This window comes from Pinus tabuliformis, chromosome 2_2 (genome assembly GCF_031772625.1).
Source record: "Pinus tabuliformis cultivar Carrire ecotype Pingquan chromosome 2_2, CPIR1, whole genome shotgun sequence".
Lineage (NCBI taxonomy): Eukaryota > Viridiplantae > Streptophyta > Pinopsida > Pinales > Pinaceae > Pinus > Pinus tabuliformis.
In genome coordinates, this window is record NC_142300.1 from 657,270,413 (window position 1) to 657,283,858 (window position 13,446).

The 13,446-nt window shown below is 40.7% G+C and overlaps 1 protein-coding gene across 1 annotated transcript; it reads right to left on the minus strand.

Annotated features, from left to right (window-relative positions):
* Window positions 1-2,253: 2,253 nt before the first annotated feature.
* Window positions 2,254-11,613, minus strand: LOC149194331 (CBL-interacting protein kinase 23-like). Its single transcript, XM_089407640.1, has 2 exons — window positions 11,515-11,613; window positions 2,254-3,051 (listed from the first exon to the last, which is right to left on the minus strand). The coding sequence occupies exons 1-2, from the start codon at window positions 11,611-11,613 to the stop codon at window positions 2,254-2,256; spliced, it is 897 nt and encodes a 298-aa protein (XP_089263766.1).
* Window positions 11,614-13,446: the final 1,833 nt, after the last annotated feature.

A 13,446-nucleotide genomic window follows, 5' to 3' on the forward strand; every position in this document is an offset into this window, starting at 1 on the left:
AGAACAAAAGAGATCAATTCTCGAAACATAATAGCATGCCCCTTAGAAGTACTCAGCCATTTGGAATAATTCAATCTTCAACACCAAATTTTGGCCAAAGTACCCCTGCTTTTGACAGCAACTTGTTCCCTTGTGACACATCAACTCCAATTTTTGGGCAGGGCATGTTTGGGCAGCCCACTCAGCAGAATAGAATAGAGGCCACACTTGTGACATCCAAGTTTGATCAAACACTAGAATTAAATGAGGGCACAGAGCAAAAGATAGGCGAATGGAATGATTTTAAACCCAAGCTAGTAAAGCAAAGCACAAGGCAAACTGACGTAAAGATACAATCCAATGTTTGGTCGTGGTTATACAAGAAGCAGACAAGTGCCTGTGAAGACCTAGCAAAGGAAGAAAGCACATGGTCAAGAGACATTGTTTACAAAAGTAGTTGCTAATGATTTTAAAGATGCATGTGTTAAAATGGACAAGGATTTCTCGGCAATACAAACTAAAAATCTTGAAAAGGAGGGAGAAATTGGATAGCAAGAAGATGAATGCCATTATGACAAAGGTGGAGACAAATCACATGATTTAGGCATTGTCGATGAAGAATTTGTGCAATTTCAATATGAGGTTGTCCAAGTTGCAAACAATGAATCAACTGAACAAAGCAATGAAAAAACTACAATTGCTTTTGTTGTTTCCCTAGAAGAGGAAATCCTTGATTATGAAGAGGATGGGAAACTCAATGATGAATATTAGGTCAAACAATGGCAAATTCTTCAAGAATCTAGAAATTATCGAAGGGAAAAGGTAGAGGAAGCAAATAAGCCGCCAGCCTAATTGCCAATAACAAATTTGGACATAAAACATGTGATGACCAAATCTGGAACAGGAAAATCTAAACTATCTTGGTCAAATCCACTGCAAGAGCACAAACCAAAAAAAAAACGTAGAAATGTATTTTCTTCTCAACTAAATATTTTTCTTAAGGAAATGGAAGCGTTAGGCAGCAAAAAGGGAACACAATATGCATCGAATGAAGGTTGTTGAATCCCTTAATTCTCTCTTTTGGGGCCCACCTGTTAGGTCCAACAAAGTGAATGCATATTCTGAAGAATTTGTGGCAAACATACCCAGGTGTCCTCCATCGGCGTTAGAGGACAAGATTGACCAAATTATAAGAGAAAGACTTCAAAGACATGAAAGAATGTGATCAAGGCTGGATACACCTGAGATAATCATGCCTATTTTTAAAGTGAAAGATCCTCAAGCCAACCGTCTATGTTAGAAGTTAGAGACATGTTCTCCAAAACGGGGAATAATTGGTCCATTCTATAGAAACATGTAACCTTCAAAGCACCATGGTGAGGCGATGGTTGTGTGTTCAATTAATAAGACATGGTGAAATGGACATCAATGAGTGCAAGTCATATATGGCTATTTGAAAAAATGGATTGCCATGAATACTTAATATAGTGGCACTCATGATTTGTTAAGTTTGTCCATTTTTTGATATGTGGCATTCAATGCAGACAATCTTAAAAGCAATGAGGCTAGCCTAGTAGGAGCACCCGACCTTTTGTCGGCCGATAATGACAATGTTCGATGGGATCTTGAACAAACAAGACTACAGTGTTGTTGCATATGTGATTGTTGTTGCAAAGTATTTAGGAGCAACATTGGTCCTCGCATAGATCAAAGGAATTTCAATGGGTAAAAATAGTAAATTTGAGGAAATTTATGATCTGGATAATCTTATCTACAGTCTTTGTGGTGTGGTTAAAATGACAAGGCAATTGCCTAATGACAAGATAGCAAAAAGAATTGTAGTAATTAAGATTCCACATAGAGTCACAGAAGAATATATAGCAAAAAAGGTGGGGAAAATGTTTAGGAGGGAAAGAAGCATCATGCTCAGTGTATTCTATCCATCTGTAGATATTGTTGACACCTAATCCGAAACGGATGGGTGAACTGGACAGTCATCAGGAAGATGAACTGATCCGTTGTATTTATGTATATAAATATGAGTTAGCTAATGAATAATAAGATCGGTTTTCTCTCCCGCTCATTCTGGAGTTACCCTGGCCTGACATGGTATCAGAGCACAGGTCCCAGAAATAGTTGTAACTACTGCCTCTGTCCTGAGCACTGCTCAGTCCTGAGCGCTACTCTGCCCTTGAACGTTAGCGCATTGATTAATTTCTGTTGTTGTCCTCTGTCTCTCTGCGCATTAACTGCCAGCGCTCTGACCTGCATCTGCTACACCTGCTCTGCCTCTGCCTGGCTCTGACATTGATTCCCTGCGCATCTGCATGGTAACGTTTTCAAGCAAATTCTTCTTGCTATCCGAATTGATTTGAAACTTTCGAGGGGAATTCTTGGTGCGCTGCGGAACATTCTCCAGCCATCGCAGTCCCTCTGCTCCATGATCGTTTCAGACTTCCAGACAATGTCCTCTATCCCACTTGAAAGATTCTTGTAGAACTTGTGAAATTCCAATGTGTCACCTCCGGCTTTACGAAGCTCAACCATGAAAAGCGACGGAGCTACTTCAAATATCTCTGTAGCTTCGGATAAGTGCCCCTTTCTTCCAGTCGTGGCAGCTTGCAGCTTCATCTTATAATTCCTCTTTTGGACACTGAATCCAAGAGGTCCGGCAGCTTCTTCAATTTTTGATATTATCTCTTTGGCAGGGTGTTTGGATGTGAACCTTGTTTCTCGCTTAACAAGACCCATATTGCTCTCAAACAAAATGCCAAGGTTGAGACCTTGTGACTTGGAGATAAGTTCAAATGCATTCATTAACACGGGCTGTGTCTCTTTCTTCTCTGTTACAAGATGGTCCTCTGAGTCATTGAAAACGGCATCCACATCATCCAGATTTATATCCACGTCTTCTTGAAACTTGGGTGGCTTGTAGCCTTTCTTAAACCATACATCCTCTAAAATATCGGGTACTGTAATACGCGTCTTTGGGTTTGGATCCAAAATTCTTGAAATCAGATTTTTTGCACTTGAAGAAAACCATGAAGGAAAGGTAAAATCGGCTTTACAAATCTACAGTATTGTCAGGCTTCAGTTGGAGCAGCAAGGCGGGATTTTAGTTTCCCGTGGGCTGGTTTGTTGAACGCAACAGCTTTCAACTGACATCGTAGGTATATGAAATCGTATGTCTTCAATGCGTTGTTTCAATAAACTTTCTTTTGCGATGGTTGAATAAGTTATTGAATGCGTTTTTGGACGCTGTTTTGGAAGCTGTCTGAATATTTTATGGAGTCAAATATGGTTGTTGTGGGAAGATTGTAACATCGAGTGGCGCCGTATGTGTGAATGTCTGGTATGTTTAAGAGTGAACATTGCTGCGTATGGTAAGCAGTTTTCAAAGCAGTAAGAGTGTTTATATATCAGTCAGAGTGTTTATATCAGTCAGAGTGTTTATATATCAGTCAGAGTGTTTATATCAGTCAGAGTGTTTATATATCAAAGCACTTGTAGTATTGCATGATATATTTTAATATATTGAAGTGATATATTAATAGAATGAAGTGATCCATTGCGCACTTTTTCATAACATAGTAATATTGCAGTAATATAAGAAATGCTGATGCAAATGTTAGAAGAAAATAAAGTGCATAAGGCTGTGGCATAAGGATTTTTTTTTCAGCAGAAATTTTTTCTATCAACAGAAGTTTTTTTTAGCAGAGATATTTTTTTACAGAATGCATTCAATCATTTCTATGGTAGGAATAGTTCTCACTGGCAAGGAGAACTATTCTGAATGGTCTCGGATGGTAAAACACACCCTCATCTACAATGAGTTGTGGAAGGGAGTGTGTGTTGGAGAAGAAGACAAAGACCATGTGCAGCCTACATCAGACAAAGAACTCGCCATTTGGGAAAACAAGAACAGCAAAGACTATGCATTGATCGCAGCATCTGTAAATGAAGAAATAAGTCGTCATATTTCATCCTATTCCACTGCCTTTGAAGCTTTACAAAAGCTGAAAGAACTCTATGATTCACATTCTGCACTTGAAGTTGTTCAGCTCATGATTAAACTCTTCACTCTTGAACTGAAAAATAATGATCCTCTTGCTCTTGCATCTGAAATAAAGTCTATAATGCATGATATTAAATCCACTAAGGTTGAGCTGGATATCTCTCTTATTGCCTTTCTCAAAGCACTCTATCCTACCTACTCCAATTATCTTGAGTCTTTACAAGCAAATGGAAATATTAAAGACATAACCTGAGTCTCTTGTGAAAAAGTTTGCTGAAAGAGAAAAAGCCTTTGGAAAGAAAACAGTCCCTGAATCTTCTGAAGAGACTGTTTGCCTTGCTCATAAAGAAAAGCATCCTGCTCAAGATTCTACAAGAGGAAGAGGTGGACGAAGAGGAAGAGGAAGATACTTCAGAGGCAGGGGGGGCAGACATTCTCAAGCAGAAAAGGCAGATCTGCATTGCATTCGCTGCAAACGAAATGGATCACATGATGCTTCTACATGCAAGCTACCATGGGACAAAATTGAGCAGAGAAGAAATCAGCAGAAAGGTAAAACTGATGACACAGACAAAGGTAAAGCACCTGAATCCGCTCACTATATTGAGGCACAATGTAACATTGGAGTAAATGAAGACTTGTTTAATGCTTCACTTGCTTCTTCGAAAAATGATTGGTTGCTTGATTCAGGAGCAACCTGTCATATGACTCATAGGAAAGATTTTTTTGAAGATTTCACTGACAATGTTGATGGAGCAGTATACTTTGCAGATCAGTCAAAAATCAAGCCATCAGGGCTTGGCACAATCAGGCTTAAACTGCCTGGTCTTCCAGATTTTCTTCTGGATCATGTTCTATATCTCCCACAACTCAAGAGAAACTTACTGTCTCTGGTCCACATCCGCCAGCAAGGTCACTCCATTCATATGTTTGATGGAAAGCTTGAGGTAAGAAAGGCATCTGACCATTCACTTGTCATGAGGGGTATAGAAGAAGAAATACTTCTTAAACTGCAAGGAACCTCTGCTCATGCACAACATTTTTCATATATTTCTCATCATGAAGAAGGTACACTTCCATCAAGTTTATTATGGCATGCTAGATTTGGACATTTAAACTATGATAGTCTCTGCTTGTTGAAGAAAAATGGTGTTGCTGGTTTGCCTACAATTCCTAGAAAACATAAGCAATGTGATGCTTGCATTCTAGGAAAGCATAGCAAACAGTCTTTTCATGATTCACATTCAAGAGCACATAGGAAGCTTGAACTCATTCATTCAGATTTATGTGGTCCAATGCCTGTTTCTTCTGCAAATGGAAATAAATATATCATGACATTTATTGATGATTACACCAGAATGTGTTGGGTTTATTTATTGAAGAACAAATCTGATGCTTTTCAAACATTCAAGAATTTTCATAAATGGATTGAAAATGATGCACAATCTCATATTGGGTCTATTCGCACTGATAATGGAAAAGAATATACATCAAATGAATTTGAACACTATCTTCGCCAACATGGGATTAAACATCAAACAACTGTGCCTTATAATCCTCAACAGAATGGTGTAGCTGAAAGAATGAACAGAACAATTTTGAATATGGTACGATCCATGTTTTTCTTCAAAAATGTAAAGACAATGTTTTGGGCTGATGTTGTTCTATGTGTTGCATATATAAAGAATAGATGTCCATCTAGTGCTATAAGAAACAAGACTCCTTATGAATTGTGGTATGGACATGTTCCTTCGGTAAAACATCTCATGATTTTTGGTTCCACCTGTTATGCTTTAATACCAAAGGTACATAGAAACAAACTTGGTGCTAGAAGTCGTAAGTGTATCTTTTTGGGGTATTCAAACACATCTAAAGCATACCGCCTCTATGATGAAGTAAATAAAAAGTTTGTTTTATCTAGAGATGTCATTTTTCTTGAATCATCCAAATCTGACAGTGTTGTTGAGCGGCAACTTGATCGCTTGGATAAATTCACAAAACCGAAATCATTTCAAGAGTTTGATAATCAGATTCCACATCTTGAAGGGGGGATTCCTATACTAGATCAACATGTGGAATCTTCTTCTGAAGAACAATCTCCCCTGCATGACACTCCAACAACGGATGATGCTTTAAGTGATGTAATTGATAGAATTGGGAGACTCAATCTTGATTCAGACCCAACTCAATCAACAGAGCAGCCTGGACCATCTCAGAAAGGTCCCCCAAAGTGGCTGACAAAGACACTTGAAAGTGTTCATCCTGATGAAATTGGAAAAACAGGAACCAGAAATACAAACCGACAAGATGGAGGTGATGTAGATAACTCTAATTCACCTGTTGATATGGATGTTACTTATGATTGTGAATTGAACTTGTCTACAGATTTTGAACCAACTTCCTTCAAAGAAGCTGCTTCTCATGATGAATGGAAAGAAGCGATGCAGAAGGAGTATGATGCCCTCATAAAGAATGGCACTTGGAAGCTGGTTGATCCTCCATTTGGAACCAAACCAATTGGCTGCAAGTGGGTCTACAAGAACAAGTACAAAGCTGATGGCTCACTTGACAAGCACAAAGCTAGGCTTGTGGCAAAAGGTTTTGCACAGAAGGAAGGGGTCGATTATGAGGAAACTTTTGCCCCCACAGCAAAATGGGCAACCATCCGGACACTCTTTGCACTAGCTGCTCAGAACGGTTGGAAAGTCCATCAAATGGATGTAAAAACTGCATTCTTGAATGGAGATCTAAAAGAGAATGTTTTTATGTCCCAGCCTGAAGGATTTGCTGTGAAAGGACATGAACACAAAGTATGCAAACTTGTGAAGTCCTTGTATGGCCTCAAACAAGCACCACGAGCCTGGTATGAAAAACTAACTGAGCATCTTCTGAAACTCAACTTCAATCATTTTGATCTTGATGATGCAACTTTATTTGTCAAGAAAGTTGGCAAAACAGTTGTATATCTTGTGGTATATGTAGATGATCTTTTAATGACAGGGAACAATGAAAGCTATATTGCATCCATAAAGAAAGAATTAGGAAAAAATTTTGAAATGACTGATTTGGGCTATGTTCATTACTATCTTGGCATTGAAGTAACCCAACATCCAAAGTCCATATTTCTTTCTCAAAAGAAATACATTGGAGATTTGTTAAACAGATTTGGCATGACAGAGTGCAATCCCCTTTGTACTCCAATGGAACAAAACTTGAAGCTCACATCTATTGAAGGAAAGGAATTTGAGGATGCAACAAAGTATAGACAGCTTGTAGGAAGTCTCATCTACCTCACTACTACCAAACCAGACATTTCATTTGCTGTTGGAATCCTCTCCAGGTTTATGCAAAAGCCTTGTGAGGGACATTGGTCTGCTGCAAAAAGAGTTCTAAGGTACTTGAAGGGAACTCAAGACCTTGGAATCAAGTATACACAGGTGGACGACTTCAACTTGATTGGATACTCTGATTCAGACTTCGATGGAGACAAAGAAACTGGGGTATCTACTTCAGGATATGCTATGAGTCTTGGATCAGGAGCTGTCTCCTGGAGATCACGCAAACAATCAGTACCAATAGATTCCACAACAGAAGCAGAATATGTGGCAGCAGCTGAAGCAACGAAAGAAATTGTGTGGCTCAGGAAAATTCTTGAAGATTTGCATGTAAAACAAATACAATCAACTCCACTCATGATTGATAACACATCTGCAATAAAGTTGGCCAAGAACCCAAAGTTCCATGATCGTACTAAGCACATCAATACTAAATATCATTTGATCCGACATCATGTTGAGGCCAAAACAATCCATCTCCGTCATTGTTCCACAAACGAGCAAATTGCAGACATCTTCACCAAAGCGCTTGGAAGAGAAAAGCTTGAAAGATTCAGAACGATGCTTGGACTCACCAACATCCCTTCAGATTAAGGGGGGGAATGTTGACACCTAATCTGAAACGGATGGGTGAACTGGACAGTCATCAGGAAGATGAACTGATCCGTTGTATTTATGTATATAAATATGAGTTAGCTAATGAATAATAAGATCAGTTTTCTCTCCCGCTCATTCTGGAGTTACCCTGGCCTGACAGATATGAAAATCAAATAAGGGTCAAACCCTAGGGTTGTCCATTGCTTTGGCATATATGGTGTTCTTGAGTTTCACCCCGATATTAGAAGGGTGGGAGATAAAATGCTAAAAAAAAATCATGATGCAAAGAATGGATCACTAAGACACCTTGTTGCTCTAGATTTGAGAATGCATATCTTGCTGAAAAAAATTGTTTTATAATTTTCAATCACTCATTATAAAGTACTGAGAGTGACATTGTTTCTGCAACTCAAAACAGTTTTCCTGGTTGGCTACTACTGGAAATTAATGTGCTTCCTGATATTGAGAAAGGTACAATTCTTGGGCATGCAATTCCTCCTCCTTGTATGTTGTTGGAGTGGGGATCAAGCGTTTGTTGGTACACATAATGTATCGAATTCACAAAAGGATGAAGCTTGGAAGGTGAATGTACGTCTTCAAGGTTGTGATCTGGAACATGAGTATTTATGTGGTGGCATGGAAGCTCTTAATGTGCCTTCAACAAAGACACATGTCGTGACATTTTAGGAGGGTGAAATTGTTCACAACAGGAACTATACATTTTTTACTAGAAAGAGGGAGGCAACGAAAGAGATAGACGTGAGACATGTTGAATTCCCACAACCTTGGGTCTAGGTTAGAGTCTTAAAATAAAATCACTAACACTACCAAACCAAGAACATCAACCATAAACTACTTTGCATATCGGAAATATAAAGCAGTAAATCACATATGCACAAATATACACGATTTTTAACAAAATTGTACAATATTGTACAATCCCAATCTTTGTTATATTAAACCAAATCTGAATAATACAATAGTCTTGGTATACAAGATACAATGACAAACTTTGTTCCATAACTTCGATGTCGTGTCTTGTCCTGTCAGTCCTTCGTTTCCGTACTACTCACTAATAGTGACTTAGTCCATCAAGGCCACTACACATTAAGACTCCCAAGAGCGTTGCCACCTAACACTGTTGCAGATCCATCTGTAGAGTGTACATGGGCTGATCCAATCTGCTCTCTCGGTTGGCCAATACTCGAGCTCCAATCTGCCAGGCTAGCAACAACTTTCATCCATCAAAGTGTTGCACTTTGGCACCTATCTTCACCCAACCTTCAGCTGCTCTTCATCCTTCAAGATAGCTCGTCTAGGGCTACTTTGGGTAGCCAACACGCTACCCTCCAATAGACCTATGGCACCCAATCCAATCACTGTTGAATCTACTCCTAGTATGACAATTCACCACCTCGGAAGGTCATACACATGGCATCAACAGGTTGATCAGCAAAGTGATCCAATCCGGTCACACCTTGACCGAATACACCTCACAAAACATTGTTGTTTCACCACGTTGCATTGTTGCACCACTGTTTAGGGCATCACCTACATCCCTACTCCTCCACGCAACTCAACAAGATAGCCCTCTAAAGACTGCAGTCTTCCAAGGGAGATGCCCTCCACTCCTACGATGTCGCTTTGTGCTTTGTTTCACCCAAACGCAACACCGAAGGATGGCCCAGTGGCTGGATATGGCTTGCAGCCTAGCACAGCAACTGTTGTAGCCTTCGACCTCCCTCCAAACCTTCACCAACTGCCCTCAAAACAGCATTTTTTTGTCCTCCAAACATGCGGCCTTATCTACCCAGAAAACAACCCTTTACTGCCTCCTAGACAACCCTTAGACCTCAACGTTGTCACCTACAGCAAACAAAAACCCTTACGCTGCCCTTGGCTCCTCCACGTTGTCCCTTCTTGGCTCCCTTGTTGCGGCTAAGGCTCCTTCTGTTTCAGAGGTATATTGCCCACACTTGGATGATTAAAATGACTCCAATACACCTTGTATTTATACACATACAAGGGCTCCAATGAATCTTGAAGAGACACATCTATTGGAGTTGTTTTACACCAAGCCTACATGACTTGGTAACCAATAATTACCTTGTCAACTTCAAAAATTCATTTCTCTCTAACGAAAACTCAGATTCGGACGATTCTCAATGTGTTGGAATCGTATCATCAAGCACTATCATCCTCATCCATCACATGTCGTACCTCCATCATGGTTTTGGCCCAAATCACAATGGGTGCAAAACCCCACACTTGGGTTCCAAGCCCACAAGTTGCCCTTGTGGTGCTTTGCCCTCCAAACCCTGAACCCTAGGGCTTGGAGTACATCCCAAGCTACACAAATCAACATTTCCTCTTAGCGAGGGAGGTACTTCCAAGACTAGGAAGTCTCTCGTCATCATTATCACTGCTCGCAACACTTGCCCAACTCCTGTCGCTCACAATCGCAGCAATCCCTGTACGATTAACTACGCCCTTCTCAGAATTGTCGTTGTCACTATTGGAAACACCCTACTTCTTCTCATCCTGTAGCGTCTTCCACTCTCTCCATGAGTCCTTCTTGGCAATTGTGGGAGCACCCTTTCTCCCCAGTAACAACGCGCTCTTCTTGGACTGCAGAGTCTCCCTCTAAATCTGCAAGCTCCCTCTTAAATTAGACTCCCTCTGAGTCTCTAGAACCTGGACCTTCTCGAGAAGGTGTACCTTCTTCTCGAGAACCTGTCCCTGCTCCTCTAAAGCCTACACCTGCTAATGCTTCTCTGGAACCTGCACCTACTCCACCTGCTTCTTTCCATGATCCACAAGCTTGCCCGTCAACCTATATAGACGGTGCTCTCTAACTTCAAGTACAATCCCATCGAACTTAGAGCCTCTAGGCCTGAGTCTTGCCTTCCCATCCTGGAACAAGACCTCAAACCCCTTCCTCTCGATCATCGAGATGGAAATCATGATATATCTGAGTCCTGGTACAAACAATACATCCTAGACCCACATCACACGTCTTGTCTCCATCTTGAATGGCACAACACCCGATCCTCAGATCTCCAACTGACTCTTGTCGCCCAACACCATGTGCAACTTCGAGTCCCATTCAGCTAGAGTCTCAAAAACCTCTTGTGACCCTGTCATATGCTTTGTCACACCACTATCCACATACCATCCATTCTCATTGACAATACCCTACAAGAAATGAGAAATCATAGCAAAGTCCTCTTCCAATCTCTTGGAGAGATCATCTATCTCAGCTGAAGTGGCAATACTAACGGCCTGCTTTCCTTTCTTCTTCTCATCATTTACCTTCTTCATCGGACATCTCGACGAAAAACGACCCATCTCGCCACAGTTAAAACACTTGACTTTACACAATTCCTTCTTTTGCTTACCCTTCATTCGTTATGCAAGTGCCATGTCATCATATGAAGCCTTCTTCTTCGGATGAAGATCCTCATCTCGCAACTCTTCCTGAATGAAGTCATCCCACAGACTATCCCAGTTTGGCAGCTTCTCCCTGACAATGATCCCTTTGATGAAGGGCTTCCAATCCTCGGTGAACCCTTTCAAGGCAATACTTACCATATCTCCATCTGAGGTAGACACACCAATGGCAACAAGCTCATCTTTAACTTGAGACAATCTCGTTAGATACGAGGTCACGCTTTCACTCTTTATCATCTTGGTGGACTTCAACTTATCATCCAATACCAGTACCTGGTTCTCGTTCTTATTCTGGAAAAAATTCTGAAGAGCCATCCACATCTCATGTGCATTGTTCTTCCTAGACAAATGAGGTATTAGGGCATCCTTCACACCATTTAGGATGATCAATCTCACCCTTGCATCTAAATCTTCATATATTTCCAGCTCCTTAGGGTCGATTGGCTTCTTGATCTCTTTCTCAGTGAACTCCCAAAGCCTGTTGACCTGTAAGACCAACTTGATCCTTTCCTTCCAAGGACTATAGTTGGACAACCCTTCTAACCTATCGTCATACCAAAGACCTGCCTGCAACTTCGACATTGTAGTGAGCCCTTCACTTACAATGTGACCAACTCCCTCTCATGATGTACTTCATTGTGCACAATTCTGATTTACTTACTTCCAAAGTAGCTCAGACACACTTTTGATTCCATGTTGAATTTCCACGACCTTGGGTCTAGGTTAAAGTCTTAAAATCGTTGATGCTACCCAGCCAAGAATCTCAACCATAAACTACTTTGCACAACAGAAATATAAAGCAGTAAATCACATATGCACAAATATACATGGTTTTTAATAAAATTGTACAATATTGTACAATCCCAATCTTCGTTATATTAAACCAAATCTGAATAATACAACAGTCTATTGTATACAAGATACAATGACAAACTTCATTGCACAACTTCGATGTCGTATCTCGTCATGTTAGTCCTTCGCTCATGTACTGCTCACTAATAGTGCCTTAGTCCATCAAGGCCACTACACATCGAGACTCCAAGAGGGTTGTCACCTAACATTGTTGCACGTCCATTTGTATTGTGTACATGGGTTGATCCAATCTGCTCTCTAGGTTGGCCAATACCCGAGCTCCAATCTGCCAAGCTAGCAACAACTTTCGTCCATCAAAGTGTTGCACTTCGGCACCTATCTTCACCCAACCTTCAGTTGCTCTTCGTCCTTCAAGATAGCTCGTCTAGGGCTACTTTGGGTAGCCAACACGCTGCCCTCCAACAGACCTATGGCACCCAATCCAATCATTGTTGAATCTACTCCTAGTATGACAATTCACCAACTTGGAAGGTCATACACATGGCATCAACATGTTGCTCAAGAAACTGATGCAATCCAGTCACACCTTGACCCAATACACCTCACAAAACATCATTGGTTCACCACATTGCACCATTGGTTAGGGCATCATCTACAGCCCTACTCCACGCAACTCAGCAAGACATCCCTCTAAAGACTGCAGTCTTCCAAGGGAGAGGCCCTCCACTCCTACATTGCCTCTTTGTGCTTTGTTTAACCCAAACATAACACCAAAGGATGGCCCAGTTGTTGGCTATGGCCTGTCGCCTAGCACAACAGTTGTTGTAGCCTTCGACCTCCCTCCAAACCTTCACCAACTACCCTCAAAACAACATTGTTTTGTCCTCCAAACATGCGGCTTTATCTGCCCAGCAAACAACCCTTAACACGTACTTGGAACAGCCCTTTATTGCCTCCTAGACAACCCTTAGACCTCCACGTTGTCACCTACAACAAACAAAAACCCTTACATTGTCCTTGGCTCCTCCACATTGTCCCTTCTTGGCTCCCTTGCTGCGACTAAGGCTCCTTCTATTTCAGAGGTATATTGCCCACACTTGGATGATTAAAATGACTCTAATACACCTTGTATTTATACACATACAAGGGCTCCAACGAATCTTGAAGAAACACATATGTTGGAGTTGTTTTAAATTTACACCAAGCCTACATGACTTGGTAACCAATAATTACCTTGTCAACTTCAAAAATTCATTT

Bases quoted from the DNA above. Each gene is read 5' to 3' on its own strand.
- LOC149194331 (XM_089407640.1), bottom strand. From the start codon at position 11,613: ATGATAAAGAGTGAAAGCGTGACCTCGTATCTAACGAGATTGTCTCAA. The intron at 3,052-11,514 runs GTAAGTATTGCC...ACAATACTGTAG, and splicing joins CTACCTCAGATGGAGATATG to ATTTGTAAAGCCGATTTTAC.